The 22,198-nt window shown below is 48.5% G+C and overlaps 1 protein-coding gene across 4 annotated transcripts in view; it reads left to right on the forward strand.

Annotated features, from left to right (window-relative positions):
* BRD7 (bromodomain containing 7) overlaps positions 1-22,198 on the forward strand; it is a 108,650-nt gene that overhangs the window by 17,205 nt on the left and 69,247 nt on the right. For all 4 annotated transcript variants that reach the window (XM_069738488.1, XM_069738489.1, XM_069738486.1 and 1 more), the window contains exons 6-10: positions 673-783; positions 857-1,029; positions 6,118-6,241; positions 6,451-6,523; positions 20,221-20,328. In XM_069738488.1, the coding sequence (XP_069594589.1) occupies positions 673-783; positions 857-1,029; positions 6,118-6,241; positions 6,451-6,523; positions 20,221-20,328 (589 nt within the window). The remainder of the gene's footprint in view (positions 1-672; positions 784-856; positions 1,030-6,117; positions 6,242-6,450; positions 6,524-20,220; positions 20,329-22,198) is intronic.

The raw sequence follows: 22,198 nt of genomic DNA on the forward strand, positions 1-22,198 counted from the left end.
ACAATTCCATCACCGGGGCCATACTAAGGAAATCCTGAAAACACGACCTGTTGGTGGCTCTTGAGGACTGGAGTTGGGGAACACTGTGCTAGACTGTTCAGTGCAGAAGACTTCAGTAGACTATCATCACAGCCCGGATGAACATGAAGGGTGGTACCGCTGTATACAGCAGCCGCCATTCACAATAGGTGATGTTAGCGTTCACCGCTTCCCTATACAGTGACCTATCCTATTGCTGCTAATATCAAAGTGCCTGCTCAAAAACACCAAGCAAGAGTCTAGCATTAGGCCTAGTTTCTGGAGTGAAAATTGTACGATTTTGTAAAGTATGGATAGTGGGATTGAAAAGGAATAATACAGCAAATATAAGCATTCAATAACGGACAAGGGCGTACATGCTGAAGAAAAGCGATAGTCAACAAGTATATGCAGTTAGTCTTCATTTTTTTTTTTTTTACAAAAAGACTGACCATAGATGTGACGCCATCCGACACCCTCTCGTGGTTGTCTTGCCCAGTAACTTGATCAGATGTTGCCACTCTGAAAGTTCAGGCTTAGTGGTGATATGGACACAGCCCTTTAATAAGGTGTCTAAGTGCCCCCACTCTTTATAGTTACCACCACCTTTATTAGCTGACATTTTACATTAATGCCCATGTATTCTCCTCTTAGGAAAATTTCAAACAAATTTGCCACAATGCAATGATTTACAACAAGCCTGGAACCATTTACTTCAAGGCTGCCAAAAAACTGCTGAACTCCGGAATGAAAATCCTCAGTCAGGTAAGACGTGTATTTTCTGGAGTGCGGGTAATAGTGCAGCCATATAACCATCCATCTGCTATCGCTGATACAGGAGCGGATACAGAGCCTGAAGCAGAGCATAGAGTTCATGGCTGATCTGCAGGGCAGCGGGAAGGACAAGGGAGACTTGCAGGGTAATCCAGAGGTGGCAGAAGCGCTGGCGGAGCACTCCATGGACACCAGTGATTTCAAGGCATTAAGAAGTCCTTCCAAAGACCTGAAAAGGTATGTGTGACCTAGATGGTATCGTACACTGTCACTATTCTTTGTTTGTATCAAGATTTTGTTAAATGGGAATTTTTTTAGCTACTTTTTGATTCTCGGTCACTTCATTGGGAGACGCAGGAACCATGGGCTTATGGAGGCTGTAAAAGTACATCTTGGAGAAAAATCCAACGTCTCCCCATTAGGCTCCACATCGGCAGCCGACACCTAGATATTCAGTTTAGCTACAGTAGTGTCTGGTCTTAGATGCTGTACAGTTCCCTCCTTTCCTGATGATCAGTGATCTCTCTCCATTTTGGCTTTCCAGTAGGTGAATTTTGTTTTTTTCACCCCCTCTATCAAAGCTTCGAGGAGGCTCTCATCTTGATCTCTCCTCTTGCACATTGTGGCCTAGCGTTCGTCTGCCTCATTTATTCTTCTGCCACAATCACATGAGCGTCGATTCCTTCATGCGAGACAATCTGACACTCCGATCTGCATGGTGGGATCCGATTCTCATGGGTGACAGAATCGTAGCACGGGTGAGGAGAAGGTGGAGAGCAAAATTTCTCCATTCTGTGATCCGTAAAAATTGGATTGTACTCCTATGTTATCCAACTGCAGTCCAATGTATTTCATGGGTGAGTGGCATCCGATTTGCACTGCACTTCACAGCATTTCGAATACATATGAGAAAAATAATGCTCATCAGCACTGCCCCATTGAATAATATTGGTCAGAGTGCAAAAAAAAAAAAAAAAGGTCGCACTCATCAGATGTACACGCTTGTGTGAGTGAGCCCCTGGCGTGATTCTCCACCTTTCACCTTAGTGAGGAGATTGCTGCTCTTCCTTTGGTTACGATGTTCTTACACAATCTGATGTTGTTCGAGCACTACCTGTCGGTTACAGCGCCATTCAGTCATTTGGATGCCTTGTGGGTCAGACCTCCTCTACGGCTACCATTGTTCCCTGGATTTGAGCTGCTAATTGGGAAGATCGGGCTAAGCTAGACTGCCCCTGCCAGGGCACCGCTCTCTCCCCCTGAGGGGTAGAAGTCTCCCGGGTCTTGTGCCTACAGGTGTCTGTTCTTCTTCTTAGGGTACCGTCACATTAAGCGACGCTGCAGCGATATAGACAACGATGCCGATCGCTGCAGCGTCTCTGTGTGATTGCTGGAGAGCTGTCACACAGCTCTAGCGACCAACGATACCGAGGTCCCCAGGTAACCAGGGTAAACATCGAGTTACTAAGTGCAGGGCCGCGCTTAGTAACCCGATATTTACCCTGGTTACCTTAAAAAAAAAAAATAACACTACATACTTACATTCCGGTGTCTGTCGCGTCCCTCGCAGTCAACTTCCCGCACTGACTGTGAGGGCCGGGCGTAAAGCAGAGCGGTGACGTAACCGCTGTGCTCTGCTTTACGGCCGGCCAGCGCTCAGTCGGTGCGGGAAGCTGACGGCGAGGGACGCGACAGACACCGGAATGTAAGTATGTAGTGTTTGTTTTTGTTTTTTAGGTAACCAGGGTAAATATCGGGTTACTAAGCGCAGCCCTGCGCTTAGTAACCCGATGTTTACCCTGGTTACCAGTGAACACATCGCTGGATCGGCGTCACACATGCCGATTCAGCGGGTGATCAGCGACTAAATAAAGTGCTGGACTTCCAGCTCTGACCAACGATGTCACAGCAGGATCCTGATCGCTGCTGCGTGTCAAACACAACAATATCGCTATCCAGGACGCTGCAACGTCACGGATCGCTATCGTTCTCATTCTAAAGTCGCTCAGTGTGAAGGTACCTTTATTCCATAGTGCTGGAGCTCTTACCTCTGGTGTCTGGATGTAAGCCTTAGCAGAAGGGTGCCACAAGCAGTAGTGACCAGGGGATTGCTGTTCTTCCTTCTGCATTACTGGTATTAGTCTTCACACCCCAGGGACAGTTTTAGGACTCCCATGGTTCCTGTATCCCCCAATTAAGCAACCAAGAAATTAAGATTTTTGTCTGCTCCGTAACATCTTTCTCGTAGCCTTCATTGGTGGACACTGCACCCTCCCAACAGGTATGAAATGGTTTTAAAAACCTCAATTCCTTTTTTTTCCCCCCCATTCTTACAGAGTTAATTGTACAATAAAAATGACCTGGTAACGTGATTTTCCAGATTAGTATAGTATTAAAAAATTTAGTTTCTTTTAGCGGTTAAATAGAAAAATTTAGTCACTTTTTTTTTTTGTGTGTATTTTCATGGTGAGCTGTTAAAATTGTTGGAATCATTTTGCGGTGCATGGGATATTTTGATCATTTATTACATTTTTTGGAGCGGTGAAGTGCCTGTAAAAAGTGAATTCTGCTGCTCTTTACACTATCTACATTTGCAGTTTTTATTTTACATATTGTACATATTTAACACTTTTAGTCCTCCTTTTTGCAGTATATTTGTTTTGTTTTTTTAATACACTTTGGATTCATTTGATTTTGGGAAATGTACCCGCAGCACGTGAGGAGTGCTGGGAGCCGTGGAAGAGCACAGCGTAGTCTTTGTCATCTCAGTTGCTCTCTGTGCAGAGCGCAGTAGTCAAGATGAGTTTGTCATTGGCTGATGTGCTCTCTTCATAGGCAGCAATCAAGATAACAGCTCACTTCATCTTGCAGAGGGTTTTTTTCTGTCTCTGCCTATGGAGAGCATAGCAGCCAATTACAAACTCCTCCCGACTGCTGCACTCTGCATAGGAATCTGTGCACCATCTTAGATTGGGTGATAGGAACAAACACTTCTCCAGGATCGCAACACCTGAATGGTGAAGTCACATAGTGACAGCAGCACTTAACTGGTTAAAGGGATTTCCCCACTGACAAAAGTTGATTTTAATCAATAGATCTTGGAATAATAATGACCTCCACAATTGGATGTGTTTATCTCAGCAAAGGGTCTAAGTAACTCAGCTTGCAAACACGGTGTTTCGAGCCTCTCATCTAGCCAAATCAGTTCTCATACTTTGCACTGACAAGGGCCAACGGCCTGAAACACCGTGTCTGCAAATTTAGATTCTGATTTGCCTTTTATCCTACGTCATATTGCAAGACTATTTAAAGGGTTGATTGTGACGTGTAGGATCGCTACCTCCAACAGGTGGCGCTATAGAGTTTAAGTCCTCTTTCTCTCTGAAGAGGCAATTTGCATCTCGGCAAAGGGACATTTTATCTAATCTTATAAATGTGTACTGTGTAATGGCTGTGTCGGACCGTACAGGAACATGGTCTCATCATACCACATCTCCTGGGCAGGGGGAGTGCTGTGCTTTTCTGTCTAGGTTAGTCCCTGCCTCCATTCATCATCCCCTAGCAGCCAGAGCAGGGAGAGCAGCAAGTAATTGTCAGCTCTGACCTCCTGCCCCCACCGTTCCTGTCAGTAACTTCTGTTCTCCATTCTAAGCCCCCCCCATGAATAGTATTGTCAGACATGTTCCTCCACCCTCTTATACTCAGAAAGATGAGAACACTTTCTCAACCTTCTGCACCCATCTGTCTTCTTTCTCCTTTGCAAAAGGGAGGTAGGAGTTAACTCCCTCACATTCCCCCCTCCTTTTCTACTTGTTCCCGTTTTTTGTTACCTTGGCGTAATGTCCTCAATAAATTAAGCCACTATTTGGCATAAGTTATAATGCATTTTAATTTAAAAAATTTCATTTTTTTGCAATCTTTCCCAGCAGTAGCCTTTACTCTGATTACTGAGTCATATGACATATTTTTCCTATAAGAGTCTTATAGACACATAGACTGACGTCCAGATGTGCTTAGCCCGGGTAGTCAGTTGAGGGTACTGAGGACTGGAAAGAAGGCTCTGAAACCAGGAAGAGAATTAAAGGCACTATTATTTACTATTATTATAATTTACTTACTATTGGACCAAACAGGAAAAAATCCCAGAGTTCTTCTTTGCTAATGTAATCCCTTTAAAATAAATCTTTGCATACAACTAGAATGTGTTTTTTATTTCTATATGCAAGAGGAGTGAGGAAAAGCGACTGCACTAGTGTAAACAGCATGGAAAAGCAAAAGTGTTTTTAGACTCTGAATAAAGGCCAAAGACCAGATCACAGCATTTAGAAACCGTTCCACAAAGGTACATGCAGGAAAAAGGGGCCACCGCTAAAATAGTCATATGACCCTGACTAGTACTAATAAACCTAAACCCAATCCCTTTGGTGGGTCACACAGCGCACAGACCAGCTCAGTACAAACATCTATACAAGTATAATGGCAATCAAAAATAAAAAGATAACAAAAGGACAATAAAATGCAATTCACAAGTTGTACTCCAGGGTTTTTTTTTTTGTATTTTAATACATTGTCACTAGTACCCCAGTGTTTATAATTTAAGCTACGGTAGTATTTCCATTTGAAGTTAGTTTCTATATGGAAATGAATGGTATATGTCTCTCCAGTATAGTCATGGTGAATCATTGAGATTTACAAGCCTTTTATTTACTCAGAAGGGTGACACCATCTCGATCAATATAAGTTTATGTATGAACTGTAAAAATGAAGTTTACATGGGGAGGCGGAGCAGAATCTAATATCGCAGATAAAGATGATGACTGCGCAGTGCCTGTCAGACAGTTCTAATGTAGGAGATCAGAGTTTAGATTCCCAATCTGTATATTTATAACTTTTTTGTTTAGGTGGGGGGATATAGAGGAACACGTGATGCTGCACTGGTGAAACATGGGGTTTATAGCTGAGCACAGAGGTATAACATGAAAGATGAATGCTAGGAATCAGCATACGTAGTCACCAATAACATAATTTTCTGAGACTGCTGCAAGTATGTTTGAAAGCTGTGAAAACCTGGTAGTATCGGCTCCAGGAACCAGAATTGGATCACTTACCTCTATCCAGGTGTTCAGAAATTCAATTTTGCCATTAATGTGCATGAGCATTTCTAAATGTGTGCTGCAAAGTGCCAAGTAAAATGGCTAGTCTACCTCCTATTACTCCCCACTAATCCTTCCATGTACAGATGGTATTAGAACGTAAATAATGAGTCAATAGCTGTAAAATCTGCTGCTTTTAATTGAACTGTCTTTTATTTCTCACTCCCTATAGAAAAGACAAAGAACAGCAGGAGGACAAACAAAATGATGGAAATTCAGAAAAGGATCAGGAGCTAATTGACCAAATCATTAAAGACTCTTTAGGCAAATTATCAAAGAGATCGATCTCTAGTCAGGTAAGGACTATATTAGTCTGAATTCCTCCTCAACATGCAGATTCACGCTCCGTAATGCACCTATATTTTGTAGAAGGCGATGTTTGGGTTGTTTGCGATGTCGTTGGCTTTTCTCAGACGCGATTGTCAAAAAAAAGTCAGTGTAAACCTGTAAAAGATAAACCCACCACAGTCATGTAAGTAAAACAGAAATGTCTAATTCTTTTTAGTTTGAGTTTGAGAGGAGGAAAACCGATGGATCGACAACCCTGGCCCTGCTCAATCCTGCAGAAACTGCATTCGGTATGTGCACCCTATGGCCGAATAAATGGAAATGTTTTCAGTTGACCATTGGGTAAAAAATAATCCTTTCCAGACTAAAGAACACTCAGCACATCAAAGGAGTAACCCCAATTCGTGGACCAGTGTATGAATTTCAACGTGCCCCATGCTTTCCTTCTCAAGGAGGAGAAGCCTCTGCCACATTTTTAGTATCGGCTCCCTCTACCTTTGGAGGATGTGCTCTCCAGCTCTTCAGTGTCCTCGGGTGTCGGGAAGCCCAGCTGACAGCTGAACAAGCTGTGTAATGGCTATGCTCCCTTTAGACCCCGCAACACCATATACAAAATGTTCAAGCAGACTGGAGAATTTGGGGAAATGAGGAGTTTGAAGCTTTTCAGTGATTGCTCCATGGAGCTGGTGTTATATATAGGATCCTAATGATGTTCTGTATAGAGGAGATGCCCTAAGTCAATTTTCTTTATCGCCTCTCATTGGGGGACACAGGAACCATGGGTGTATGCTGCTGCCACTAGGAGGCTGACACTATGCAAATAAAAAAGTTAGCTCCTCCTCTGCAGTGTACACCCCACCGACTGGCATTATACTCTTCAGTTTAGCTTAGTGTCAGTAGGAGGTGGACACGGGTCTTTCATTAGACCCTTATCTACCTCAATGTGCGTCGTTTTCTTTCAGGTTTCCCGGAGGGATACATGGTGAACAGTCACACCTGTAGTCCCACAATGCGGACTATGAGTACGGCGTGTACTGCCACCCCGTATCCTCATAGATCCCTCTCCAGGACCAAGATCCTAGCACACAAGCGTGCTCAGAAGTCCGGTTCTGGCTCCGTCCCCCACCCACTCGCCCACCAGAGCCTGTCGGTTGGAGGAGACGAGGACGTCCAGCTCCACGGACGTCTAACACCTTCTACGGCTACAGGTTAGTAATGGACGGCGTGGGATGTTTAGGTGAGTATTCCCCTCCCACCGATCCCTAACCTTCGGTCTATTTTCAAAGACAGTCATGGGGGGTCCCTGTGGATTCCCTGTTACAGGGGCGATTGTGGGGCGTCTCTTTATGGGGAAGTTTTCCACACTGCGGCCACATTTTTGTTCTGTGCAGGCCCTATAGGCAGCTGCGCTGCTGGTTCTGCGGCTACACTTTCCCTGGCTGTTTGCGCGGCAGCTGCGCCGCTTCTCCCTGCTCGGCGGCCGCACCTTCACAGGCAGCGGCTCTGCCTGGTCTGCGGCCGTACCTTTGTTTCCATGCAGCGCGGCCCCTACAGGCAGCCGCGCCGTTCTCTCCGGCGGCCGTACCTTGGGAGGTGACACGCGTCCGCGGTCCTCTCCAGCGGCACCGGCTTCTAATACAGGCCCTGGCTCTTCCCGGGGCCTACTTCCGGCGCTTGCACCGGCGCTCCCGTCTTTTCCGCGGCGAATGCCGCGCCTATCAGTCGGGCAGCGCCCGCACTGTTTTTTGCGCCGCACCGCCGACTATCCACCTTTCTGCGGTCACCGGCTTCTAATTTAGGCCCCGGCTTTCCCCGGGGCCTACTTCCGGTGACGCGCTCCGCCCACTTCCTGTATCATCGGGCGGGCTTTCTCCCGCCCGACAAACTCTGCCCTGCATTCCCCACCCACCGGCGCCATCTCGGCTGGCTCCGCCCCTTCCTCCACGCCGCTTCTGGAAGTTCAGGGCACGAGTTTTCTCCATCGTGCCACGCACCTGCGCCGGGGAACTTCGCAGAGCGCTCCTTCTGGGGACACAGCACTCCATCTGCACCGGGGATCCACAGCATCTTCCTCCAGGCCTGCAGCTCCTGGTATCCGGGTTTTTCGTCTGCCGTGAGTAGCTCTGCACTGCAGACTGACACCCCCCTCTGCCCCACTGTCCCCTAACCTGCTGGCATTTTCTTCAGGGACCTCTTCAAAATGTCTAACTCTAAAGGGGGCCGCTCTCGCCCCCCTACTTCTTCATCTTCTGCCTTAGTCACCTACTTTGCATGTGCGTCCTGTAACAGCAAGCTTCCCTCAGGTCAGTCCTCCCCGCTGTGTCAGTCCTGCAGCAACCCGATTGTTCCCACCGCCCAGGATTCCCCGGCTGTTCCGCCCGAGAGTGATCCCCCCCCCCCCCATCACAGGCTGGGCCGCCTCTCTGTCACAATCGGTGGCCGATTTAACACGGGTATCTCAAACCCTGGTGTCCGAGCTGGATCGGTTACCCCTGCAGACCCCTGCTGTGGCCAGCGGGTCGCAGGAACCGCCGTCCGAGCCCTCCTTGATAAGCCACAAAAGGTCCAGACAGGAACGTCGGTCTGAGTCCTCTTCGCGCTCCATCTCGCCACTCGGCCCTCCCCTGCGGTCGGCGTCCCCTCGACCCTCCTCCCCTGAGTCAGGCGAGGCACTCTCTGATGCGCCCTCGGAGGATATTTCGGAGCTGGATTCTAACCAAATCGCCACCATGAGGGAGATGGTCCAGAATCTCATTGTGGCAGTAAACCAATCTTGTGGCATCAAGGATCCCTCTACGGAACCCGCAGATCAGGCGGTTTCGTTTAGACGGGCCAAACCACCTTCCAAGTTTTTTGCTCCTCATCCTGAATTCGAGGAAATCGTGTCCAGAGAGAGAGAGAACCCCACTAGGCGTTTTCAGAGGGGAAAACGCCTGGGTGTGTTATATCCTTTTTCTCCAGAACTTACCGCCAATTGGACGGTCTCTCCCTCTGTGGATCCACCTGTGTCCAGGCTGTCCACCAACACGGTGCTTCCTCTGTCTGGCGGAGCATCTCTGAAGGACTCTTTTAACGATAGGACTATAGAATCCTTTGCGAAGTCAGCTTTTGAAGCGGCTGCAGCGGCTATTTGCCCAGCCTTTGCTTCCACTTGGGTTTCTAAATCCATCTCCAAATGGGCCAGAGAGCTCCGTCGAGGTATCCTGGACGGGGTGCCCCCCGTGCAACTAGCGGAGCTTGCCAACCAGATTTCCCACGCCGGTGAATACCTGGTCTCTGCCTCCCTGGATGTCGCGTCTTGTGCGGCTCAGGCCTCCAGCAATGCCGTTGCCATCCGCCGCACCGTTTGGCTCAAGGCCTGGCAGGCGGACTTATCTTCTAAAAAGTCCCTCACCGGTCTGCCCTTCCAGGGCTCTCGTCTCTTTGGTTCCCAGCTGGATCAAATTATTAACCCCTTCCCGACCTGTGACACAGCGTATGCGTCATGAAAGTCGGTGCCAATCCGACCTGTGACGCATATGCTGTGTCACAGAAAGATCGCGTCCCTGCAGATCGGGTGAAAGGGTTAACTCCCATTTCACCCGATCTGCAGGGACAGGGGGAGTGGTAGTTTAGCCCAGGGGGGGTGGCTTCACCCCCTCGTGGCTACGATCGCTCTGATTGGCTGTTGAAAGTGAAACTGCCAATCAGAGCGATTTGTAATATTTCACCTAAAAAAATGGTGAAATATTACAATCCAGCCATGGCCGATGCTGCAATATCATCGGCCATGGCTGGAAATACTAATGTGCCCCCACCCCACCCCTCCGATCGCCCCCCCAGCCCCCCGATCTGTGGCCCGCTCCCCTCCGTCCTGTGCTCCGCTCCCCCGTCCTCCTGTCCGCTCCCCCGTGCTCCAATCACACCCCCCCGTGCTCCAATCAAACCCCCCCGCACTCCGATCCCCCCCCGTGCTCCGAACCACCCCCCCTGCACACCGATCCCCCCCCCCTGCACACCGATCCACCCGCCCGCACACCGATCACTCTCCCCCATGCTCCGATCCCTCCCCCCCCGTGCTCCGACGCCCCCCCGTGCCCTGATCTCCCCCCCCTGTGCCCTGATCTCCCCCCCTTATACTTACCGATCCTGGCGGGGTCCGTCAGTCTTCTTCCCCGAGCGCCGCCATGTTCCAAAATGGCGGGCGCATGCGCAGTGCGCCCGCCGAATCTGCCGGCCGGCAGATTCGTTCCAATGTGAATTTTGATCACTGTGATATAATCTATCACAGTGGTCAAAATAAAAAAACAGTAAATGACCCCCCCATTTGTCCCCCATAGATAGGGACAATAATAAAATAAAGAATTTTTTTTTTTTTTCACTAAGGTTGGAGTTAGAACTAGGGTTAGGGTTAGGGGTAGGGTTAGGGGTAGGGTTAGGGTTAGGGTTAGGGGTAGGGGTAGGGGTAGGGTTAGGGGTAGGGGTAGGGTTAGGGGTAGGGGTAGGGGTAGGGTTAGGGGTAGGGTTAGGGGTAGGGGTAGGGGTAGGGTTAGGGGTAGGGTTAGGGTTAGGGTTTCGGTATGTGCACACGTATTCTGGTCCTCTGCGGATTTTTCTGCAGCGGATTTGATAAATCCGCAGTGCTAAACCGCTGCGGATTTATGGCAGATTTACCGCGGTTTTTCTGCGCATTTCACTGCGGTTTTACAACTGCGATTTTCTATTGGAGCAGTTGTAAAACCGCTGTGGAATCCGCAGAAAGAAGTGACATGCTGCGGAATGTAAACCGCTGCGTTTCCGTGCAGTTTTTCCGCAGCATGTGTACAGCGATTTTTGTTTCCCATAGGTTTACATTGAAATGTAAACTCATGGGAAACTGCTGCGGATCCGCAGCGTTTTCCAAAGCGTGTGCACATACCTTTAGAATTAGGCTATGTGCACACGGTGCGGATTTGGCTGCGGATCCGCAGCGGATTGGCCGCTGCGGATCCGCAGCAGTGTTCCATCAGGTTTACAGTACCATGTAAACCTATGGAAAACCAAATCCGCTGTGCCCATGGTGCGGAAAATACCGCACGAAAACGCTGCGTTGTATTTTCCGCAGCATGTCAATTCTTTGTGCGGATTCCGCAGCGTTTTACACCTATTCCTCAATAGGAATCCGCAGGTGAAATCCGCAGGTAAAACGCAGTGCCTTTTACCCGCGGATTTTTCAAAAATGGTGCGGAAAAATCTCACACGAATCCGCAACGTGGGTACATAGCCTTAGGGTTAGGGTTGGGTTGGAATTAGGGTTGTGGTTAGGGTTAGGGGTGTGTTGGGGTTAGGGTTGTGGTTAGGGGTGTGTTGCGGTTAGGGTTGTGGTTAGGGTTACGGCTACAGTTGGGATAAGGGTTAGGGGTGTGTTGGCGTAAGAATTGAGGGGTTTCCACTGTTTAGGCACATCAGGGGGTCTCCAAACGCAACATGGCGCCACCATTGATTCCAGCCAATCTTTTATTCAAAAAGTCAAATGGTGCTCCTTCCCTTCCGAGCCCCGACGTGTGCCCAAACAGTGGTTTACCCCCACATATGGGGTATCAGTGTACTCAGGACAAACTGGGCAACAATTACTGGGGTCCAATTTCTCCTGTTACCCTTGAGAAAATAAAAAATTGCTTGCTAAAACATCATTTTTGAGGAAAGTAAAATGATTTTTTATTTTCACGGCTCTGCGTTGTAAACGTCTGTGAAGCACTTGGGGGTTCAAAGTGCTCACCACATATCTAGATAAGTTCCTTGGGGGGTCTAGTTTCCAAAATGGGGTCACTTGTGGGGGGTTTCTACTGTTTAGGCACACCAGGGGCTCTGCAAACGCAACGTGACGCCCGCAGACCATTCCATCAAAGTCTGCATTTCAAAACGTCACTACTTGACTTCCGAGCCCCGACATGTGCCCAAACAGTGGTTTACCCCCACATATGGGGTATCAGCGTACTCAGGACAAACTGGGCAACAATTACTGGGGTCCAATTTCTCCTGTTACCCTTGAGAAAATAAAAAATTGCTTGCTAAAACATCATTTTTGAGGAAAGTAAAATGATTTTTTATTTTCACGGCTCTGCGTTGTAAACGTCTGTGAAGCACTTGGGGGTTCAAAGTGCTCACCACATATCTAGATAAGTTCCTTGGGGGGTCTAGTTTCCAAAATGGGGTCACTTGTGGGGGGTTTCTACTGTTTAGGCACACCAGGGGCTCTGCAAACGCAACGTGACGCCCGCAGACCATTCCATCAAAGTCTGCATTTCAAAACGTCACTACTTGACTTCCGAGCCCCGACATGTGCCCAAACAGTGGTTTACCCCCACATATGGGGTATCAGCGTACTCAGGACAAACTGGGCAACAATTACTGGGGTCCAATTTCTCCTGTTACCCTTGAGAAAATAAAAAATTGCTTGCTAAAACATCATTTTTGAGGAAAGAAAAATGATTTTTTATTTTCACGGCTCTGCGTTGTAAACGTCTGTGAAGCACTTGGGGGTTCAAAGTGCTCACCACATATCTAGATAAGTTCCTTGGGGGGTCTAGTTTCCAAAATGGGGTCACTTGTGGGGGGTTTCTACTGTTTAGGCACACCAGGGGCTCTGCAAACGCAACGTGACGCCCGCAGACCATTCCATCAAAGTCTGCATTTCAAAAGTCACTACTTCCCTTCTGAGCCCCGACGTGTGCCCAAACAGTGGTTTACCCCCACATATGGGGTATCAGCGTACTCAGGAGAAACTGGACAACAACTTTTGGGGTCCAATTTCTCCTGTAACCCTTGGGAAAATAAAAAATTCTGGGCTAAAAAATTATTTTTGAGGAAAGAAAACGTATTTATTATTTTCACTGCTCTGTGTTATAAACTTCTGTGAAGCACTTGGGGGTTCAAAGTGCTCACCTCACATCTAGATAAGTTCCTTTCGGGGTCTAGTTTCTAAAATGGGGTCACTTGTGGGGGGTTTCTACTGTTTAGCCACATCAGGGGCTCTGCAAACGCAACGTAACGCCCGCAGAGCATTCCATCAAAGTCTGCATTTCAAAATGTCACTACTTGACTTTCGAGCCCCGACATGTGCCCAAACTGTGGTTTACCCCCACATATGGGGTATCAGCGTACTCAGGAGAAACTGTACAACAACTTTTGGGGTCAAATTTCTCCTGTTACCCTTGGGAAAATAATAAATTGCAGGCTAAAAGATCATTTTAGAGAAAATAAAATTTTTATTTTATTTTCATGGCTCTGCGTTATAAACTTCTGTGAAGCACTTGGAAGTTCAAAGTCCTCACCACACATCTAGATTAGTTCCTTTGGGGGTCTAGTTTCCAAAATGGGGTCATATGTGGGGGATCTCCAATGTTTAGGCACACAGGGGCTCTCCAAACGTGACATGGTGTCCGCTAATGATTGGAGCTAATTTTCCATTTAAAAAGCCAATTGGCGTGCCTTCCCTTCCGAGCCCTGCCGTGCGCCCAAACAGTGGTTTACCCCCACATATGGGGTATCAGCGTACTCAGGACAAACTGGACAACAACATTTGCGGTCCAATTTCTCCTATTACCCTTGGCAAAATAGGAAATTCCAGGCTAAAAATCATTTTTGAGGAAAGAAAAATTATTTTTTATTTTCATGGCTCTGCATTATAAACTTCTGTGAAGCACCTGGGGGTTTAAAGTGCTCAATATGCATCTAGATAAGTTCCTTGGGGGGTCTAGTTTCCAAAATGGGGTCACTTGTGGGGGAGCTCCAATGCATAGGCACACAGGGGCTCTCTAAACGCGACATGGTGTCCGCTAACAATTGGAGCTAATTTTCCATTCAAAAAGTCAAATGGCGCGCCTTCCCTTCCGAGCCCTGCCGTGTGCCCAAACAGTGGTTTACCCCCACATATGAGGTATCGGCGTACTCTGGAGAAATTGCCCAACAAATTTTAGGATTCATTTTATCCTATTGCCCATGTGAAAATGAAAAACTGAGGCGAAAAGAATTTTTTTGTGAAAAAAAAAAGTACTTTTTCATTTTTACAGATCAATTTGTGAAGCACCTGAGGGTTTAAAGTGCTCAATATGCATCTAGATAAGTTCCTTGGGGGGTCTAGTTTCCAAAATGGGGTCATTTGTGGGGGAGCTCCAATGTTTAGGCACACGGGGGCTCTCCAAACACGACATGGTGTCCGCTAACGATGGAGATAATTTTTCATTCAAAGAGTCAAATGGCGCTCCTTCCCTTCCGAACCTTACCATGTGCCCAAACAGTGGTTTACCTCCACATGTGAGGTATTGGTGTACTCATGAGAAATTGCCCAACAAATTTTAGGATCCATTTTATCCTGTTGCCCATGTGAAAATGAAAAAAATTGAGGCTAAAAGAATTTTTTTGTGAAAAAAAAGTACTTTTTCATTTTTACGGATCAATTTGTGAAGCCCCCGGGGGTTCAAAGTTCTCACTATGCATCTAGATAAGTTCCTTGGGGCGTCTAGTTTCCAAAATGGGGTCACGTGTGGGGGAGCTCCAATTTTTAGGCACACGGGGGCTCTCCAAACGTGACATGGTGTCCGCTAAAGAGTGGAGCCAATTTTTCATTCAAAAAGTCAAATGGCGCTCCTTCCCTTCCAAGCCCTGCCGTGCGCCCAAACATTGGTTTACCCCCACATATGAGGTATCAGCGTACTCAGGACAAATTGGACAACAACTTTCGTGGTTCAGTTTCTCCTTGTACCATTGGGAAAATAAAAAAAATGTTGCTAAAAGATAATTTTTGTGACTAAAAAGTTAAATGTTCATTTTTTCCTTCCATGTTGCTTCTGCTGCTGTGAAGCACCTGAAGGGTTAAAAAACTTCTGGAATGTGGGTTTGAGTACCTTGAGGGGTGCATTTTTTAGAATGGTGTCACTTTTGGGTATTTTCATCCATATAGACCCCTCAAACTGACTTCAAATGTGAGGTGGTCCCTAAAAAAAATGGTTTTGTAAATTTCGTTGTAAAAATGAGAAATCGCTGGTCAAATTTTAACTCTTATAACTTCCTAGCAAAAAAAAATGTTGTTTCCAAAATTGTGCTGGTGTAAAGTATACATGTGGGAAATGTTATTTATTAACTATTTTGTGTCACATAACTCTCTGGTTTAACAGAATAAAAATTCAAAATGTGAAAATTGCGAAATTTTCAAAATTTTCGCCAAATTTCCGTTTTTATCACAAATAAACGCAGAATTTATTGACCTAAATTTACCACTAACATGAAGCCCAATATGTCACGAAAAAACAATCTCAGAACCGCTAGGATCCGTTGAAGCGTTCCTGAGTTATTACCTCATAAAGGGACACTGGTCAGAATTGCAAAAAACGGCCAGGTCATTAAGGTCAAAATAGGCTGGGTCATGAAGGGGTTAAGGACGCCACCGGGGGTACAAGTTCTCTTCTCCCCCAGGCTAAGCCTCGTCGCCCTCCTCCTAGACGGCAGTTTCGCCCTTTTCGGCCGTTTCGTCGCTTCGCTGTGTCGAACTCCTTTTCCCAGCAGCAACAGAGGCCACAGGCACGTCAAGAGAAGAAGGCGGTGTCCTTTAGGCCCACTCCGTCCTGGCGTCCTCGCTATTCCCAGGGTAGATCCTCCAGGCCCAGGACTGGAAGATCCACCTCCGCATGACTCTTGGCAAGACTCCAGCCCAACTCCCAGATTGGGCGGCCGTCTTCTCCTTTTCAGGGACGTCTGGGTTTCCGCGGTAGAGGACGCTTGGGTCAGGGAAGTTGTATCCTCGGGATACAAGATAGAGTTCGCTTCCAGACCCCGGGATCGTTTCTTCCAATCCCGTCCTCCAAGAGATCCTGCTCTTGTTCCGGGCTTCTTCGCAGCCATCGCTTCTCTGCTCAAATCCGGGGTAATCGTTCCCGTCCCAGAAAAGGAACGGTACACGGGTTTCTACTCGAACCTCTTTGTGGTACCAAAAAAAGACGGCAAGGTTCGTCCCATTCTGGACCTCAAATTGCTGAACAGGAGAGTTCGCCTGCGACACTTCAGGATGGAATCCCTTCGTTCAGTAATTGCTTCCATGGAGGCTCAGGAATTTCTATGCTCTATAGATATCCAGGACGCCTACCTACATGTCCCGATATTTCCCGGACATCACCGTTTCCTGCGCTTCGCAGTGCAACGAGATCATTTTCAGTTCGTCGCCCTGCAGTTCGGCCTCGCAACCGCGCCAAGGGTGTTCACGAAGATCATGGCGGCGCTGATGGCCATCTTGAGAGTCAGAGGCTTGGTCCTTTTTCCATACCTCGACATCCTCATCAAGGCTCCGTCCTTTGCTCAGGCCCACGAAAGCCTGTCCATTGTTCTCGACACTTTAGCCCGTTTCGGGTGGCTGGTCAACCGGAAGAAGTCCTGCCTTATTCCTTCTCAGCGCATCATCTTTCTGGGCATGCTTTTCGACACTCGTCAGACCAGAGTCTTCCTTCCAAAAGACAAGAGATCCATTCTTTGTCGGGACATACGCTTGCTCCAGGGTCCTCGGCCTCCCTCCCTCCGTTCGGCCATGAAGGTTCTGGGGAGGATGGTAGCTACATTGGAAGCGATTCCCTTTGCCCAATTTCATTCGCGACCCCTTCAGCAAGCCATTCTGTCTCAGTGGGACAGGTCTGTCTTCTCCCTGGATCTGCCGATCAGACTCTTCTCGGGTCAAGCGGTCCCTCAACTGGTGCCTGACGTCATCTCTCATCTCCCAGGGCAGGTCCTTCCTTCCAGTTCACTGGCAGGTGGTGACAACGGACGCCAGCCTGATCGGCTGGGGTGCGGTTTTTCGCCACCTGATGGTTCAGGGCCGTTGGTCGTCGCAGGAATCAACTCTGCCAATCAATGTCCTCGAGATTCGGGTCATCTTTCTGTCCCTCCGCCACTGGGAAAGGATCCTCAGGGGCCTTCCAGTCCGGATCCAGACGGACAACGCCACGGCTGTGGCATATGTCAACTATCAGGGGGGGACCCGGAGCTCCTTGGCCCTTGCCGAGGTATCCAAGATCCTCCTTTGGGCAGAGGCAACGGTTCCGGTGATATCCGCGGTGCATATCCCCGGCGTGGACAACTGGGCCGCCGACTTCCTCAGCCGCGAGGGCCTCGCGGCAGGGGAATGGTCCTTGCATCCGGAGGTCTTCCATCAGATTTGTCTTCGATGGGGGACTCCGGATGTGGATCTCACGGCATCTCGAATCAACAGGAAGGTTCCGCAGTTCGTCTCCAGGTCCCGCGATCCTCTCGCAGTGGGCGTCGATGCTCTGGCCATTCCTTGGTCACAGTTCGAGCTGCCCTACCTGTTCCCACCCCTTCCATTACTTCCCAAGCTGTTGAAGAAGATCAAGGCGGAAGGGGTGCCGGTCATCCTGATCGCCTCGGATTGGCCCAGGAGAGCTTGGTTCGCGGAGCTCGTCAACCTTCTCGCGGACGCTCCCTGGCGCCTTCCAGACAGGCCCGATCTGCTGTCCCAGGGTCTGATCTGCCACCCGAATTCTCGGTCGCTCAGTTTAACGGCGTGGCTGTTGAGACCGCGGTTTTAAGAGCGTCCGGCCTTTCGGACCGGGTGATTCACACCATGATTCAGGCTCGGAAGCCTTCGTCTTCCAGGATCTACTACCGCACCTGGAAGGCTTACTTCTGTTGGTGCGAGTCCAACCGCGTTCCGCCTATGGTTTTTTCCCTGCCTTCTCTTTTGGCCTTCCTTCAGGCAGGACTGGATTCGGGCCTGGCTCTTAGCTCACTGAAGGGTCTGGTCTCTGCGCTTTCCATCCTCTTTCAGAAGACCTTGGCCTCTCGGCCACAGGTTAAGACCTTCTTTCAAGGGGTAGCCCATGCTGTCCCGCCGTACAGAGCCCCTGTGGAGGCATGGGACTTAAACCTGGTACTGGACTTTCTGAGGGTTTCTCCCTTTGAACCTCTTAGGGAGATTCCTCTATCAGTTCTATCTTGGAAGGTGACCTTTCTTGTGGCCATCACGTCTATTCGCCGCGTTTCCGAGTTGGCGGCCCTGTCTTGCCTCCCTCCGTTTTTGGTCATTCACCAGGACAAGGTGGTCTTCCGGCCCCCACCTTCTTTTCTTCCTAAGGTGGTTTCCACCTTCCACCTCAACGAGGACATCGTTCTACCTTCCTTTTGTCCAGCTCCGACTCATCCTCTGGAGCGATCGTTGAACAAGCTGGACCTTGTCAGGGCAGTGAGGATCTATCTGGACAGAACGTCCACTTTCCGGAAGACGGATTCCTTTTTCGTCATTCCTGATGGCACGCGCAGAGGCCAACCGGCTTCTAAAGCGACTATTGCTCGCTGGATCAGATTGGCAATTTTGGAGGCTTACCGGGTCAAGAACAGAGTGCCCCCTCCTGGGATTAAGGCTCACTCTACCCGGGCAGTCGGCGCCTCCTGGGCGGTGCACCACAGGACTTCCGCCCTGCAGCTTTGCAAAGCGGAAACTTGGTCTTCCATCCACACGTTCGTCAAATTTTACAAGTTCCATACCTACGCTTCGGTGGACGCCAGCCTAGGCAGAAGGATCTTGCAGGCGGCAGTGGTGAGTCCTCTGACCTGATGGAAGTCTGTCTTTCCCACCCGTCGGACTGCTTTGGGACGTCCCATGGTTCCTGTGTCCCCCAATGAGAGGCGATAAAGAAAACAGGATTTTTGGTTGCTTACCGTAAAATCTGTTTCTTGAAGCCTCCTTTGGGGGACACAGCTCCCTCCCAATGTTTCTGTTGTTATCTGTTTTATGACTGTTCTCACGTTTAGGCCATGTTCACACAGTGCGTTTTTTACCGCGGAACCGCGGCGGTTTTGCCGCTGCGGTTCCGCAGCTGTTTTCCATGCAGGGTACAGTACACTGTACCCTATGGAAAACAGGACACACTGTGCACATGGTCCGGAAATTGTAAAAAAAAAGAAAGGAGCATGTCAATTCTTCTTCCTGAACCGCAGCGGTTCTGCACCCATTGACCTCCATTGTGAGGTCAAAATCGCAGTAAAACCCGCAGATCAAAAATATATCTGCGGGTTTTACTGCGATTTGATGTGCAGAACCGCTGCAGCAGGAAGTGCGGGGGAGCGGGCGGAAGTGCGTGGGCGGAGTGTGGCTGCCCCCCCGTGCTCCGATGCCCGCCCCCCGTGCTCCGATGCCCCCCCCCCCCCCGTGCTCCGATGCCCCCCCCGTGCCCTAATCTCCCCCCCTTATACTTACCCGGCGTCCCGGTGTCCGTCCGGCCGTCTTCTCCCTGGGCGCCGCCATCTTGCAAAATGGCGGGCGCATGCGCAGTGCGCCCGCCGAATCTGCCGGCCGGCAGATTCGCTCCAAAGTGCATTTTGATCACTGAGATAGGTTATATCTCAGTGATCAAAATAAAAAAATAGTAAATGACACCCCCCCCACTTTGTCACCCCCATTGGTAGGGACAATAAAAAAAATTAAGAATTTTTTTTTTTTTTTTTTTTTTTTCACTAAGGTTAGAATAGGGTTAGGGGTAGGGGTAGGGTTAGGGGTAGGGTTAGGGTATTTTCAGCCATTTTAGCCCTAAAAAGCTTCCTAGGAAACACACAGTAAAAAAAGGATAAAAAAACGCATCAAAAAACGCATCAAAAACGCATCAAAAAAGGACAAAAAAAGGACCTGCGTTTTCTGCCAAGAGCTGCAGTTTTTAAAAAAAACTGTCCTGAAAAAAAAAGGATGGAAATCCTGAACGTGTGAACATACCCTTACAGTTCTCAAGTTTGTGGTTATGGTTTTTCAACCTTGTTCTTTTCTCCTACTGCTTTCTCACTAACTGAAGAGTATAATGCCAGTCGGTGGGGTGTACACTGCAGAGGAGGAGCTAACTTTTTTATTTGCATAGTGTCAGCCTCCTAGTGGCAGCAGCATACACCCATGGTTCCTGTGTCCCCCAATGGAGGCTTCAAGAAACAGATTTTACGGTAAGCAACCAAAAATCCTGTTTTTCCACCTTATTTCCTGTAGAATCCGGGCAGGGCACAGCCATCCTGGGGTCATCAGCTGGTCGGCTGCAGTCAGGAGTGAACTCGCTGCAAGGCTTCAAGGAGGATAAACGCAACAAAGTCACCCCAAGTAAGCGCTCTCCACCACCGGTGTCTAGAAGTCCCAACGTTACACGATTTCACCTGCATTTTGTCCTAGCTGGCCAATTTTAAAATAAGAAGCCGACAGTCTATAGGCATCATTAAAGATATGTAGTTTAAATCATTTTTTTTTTTTTTTTTTTAATTCTTATTCCCTTAGTTTGGAACGAAAAGGCTATTGGGCCGACTTTATTATCATTTTTTATATTTTGTTTTCACTCCATGCTTTTCCACTGTAATCTGGACTTGTTTCCTATGACATGCGCAGAACATTTCTTTATATACAATTTGGTCCAGAAATATTTGGCCAGTGACAGAATCTTTGTGATTTGGGCTCTCTGGGCCACTATTTTTGACTTAAAATGAAACCACTCAGATGCTATGGAAGTGGAGACTTTCAAGTTTAATTAACCCCTTAATCCCATTGGACGTGCTATCCCGTCAAGGTGACCTGGGACTTAATTCCCAGTGACGGGATAGTACCTCCAGCGCGATAAGCTGCACTCACGGGGGAAGCGCGGCCGGGTGTTAGCTGACTATCGCAGCTGACATCCAGCACTGTGTGCCAGGAGCTGTCACGGACCGCCCCCGGCACATTAACCCCCGAAACACTGCGATCAAATATGATCGCAGCGTTCCGGGGGCATAGGGAAGCATCGCGCAGGATGGGGGCTCCCTGCCGGCTTCCCTGAGACCCTCGGAGCAACGCGATGTGATCGCGTTGCTTTGAGGGTCTCCTATCTTCTTCTCCCTGCAGGCCCCGGATCCAAAATGGCCGAGGGGCTGCATCCGGGTCTTGCAGGGAGGTGGCTTACCAGCACCTGCTCAGAGCAAGCTCCGGGAAGCCGCCCTGCTGTGCACGTCAGATCGCTGATCTGACACCGTGCTCTGCAAAGTGTCAGAACAGCGATATGGCCCTATAACATGATGCCCCTCCCTGGGGCAATGTTATAAAGGAAAAAAATATATATATTCACATGTGTGAAGGAAAAATAATATATATATATATATATATATATATATATATATATATATATATATATATATATATATATATATATATATATATATATATATATATATATATATATATATATATATATATTATTTATTATTATTATTATTATTATACATTTTTATAGCGCCATTTATTCCATGGCGCTTTACATGTGAATATGGGGCAAATATAGACAAATACATTAAACATGAGCAGATAACAAGGCACACGAGTACATAAGGAGGGAGGACCCTGCCCGGGAGGGCTCACAGTCTGCAGGGGGTGGGTGAGGATACACTAGGAGAGGGAAAAGCCTGCTGTACGGCTGTTCAGTAGGTTGAGGATCACTGCAGGCTGTAGGCTTGTCGGAAGAGATGAGTCTTCAGGTTCTTTTTGAAGGTTTCTATGGTAGGCGCAAGCCTGATGTGTTGGGGTAGAGAGTTCCAGAGTATGGGGGAAGCACGGGAGAAGTCTTGGACGCGGTTATGGGAAGAAGAGATGAGAGGGGAGTAGAGAAGGAGGTCTTGGGAGGATCGGAGGTCGCGTGTAGGTAGGTACCGGGAGACCATGTCACAGATGTATGGAGGAGACAGGTTGTGGATGGCTTTGTATGTCAGTGTGAGGGTTTTGAACTGGAGTCTCTGGGCGATAGGAAGCCAGTGAAGGGCTTGACACAGGGGAGAGGCTGGGGAATAGCGGGGGGACAGGTGGATTAGTCGGGCAGCAGAGTGTAGGATGGATTGGAGTGGTGCCAGAGTGCTAGAGGGGAGTCCAGAGAGTAGGAGGTTGCAGTAGTCGAGGCGGGAGATGATAAGGGCATGCACTAGCGTTTTTGCAGTGTTGCGGTCAAGGAAAGCACGGA

The sequence above is a fragment of the Ranitomeya imitator genome, chromosome 9 (assembly GCF_032444005.1).
Source record: "Ranitomeya imitator isolate aRanImi1 chromosome 9, aRanImi1.pri, whole genome shotgun sequence".
In the NCBI taxonomy this organism is placed as follows: Eukaryota; Metazoa; Chordata; class Amphibia; order Anura; family Dendrobatidae; genus Ranitomeya; species Ranitomeya imitator.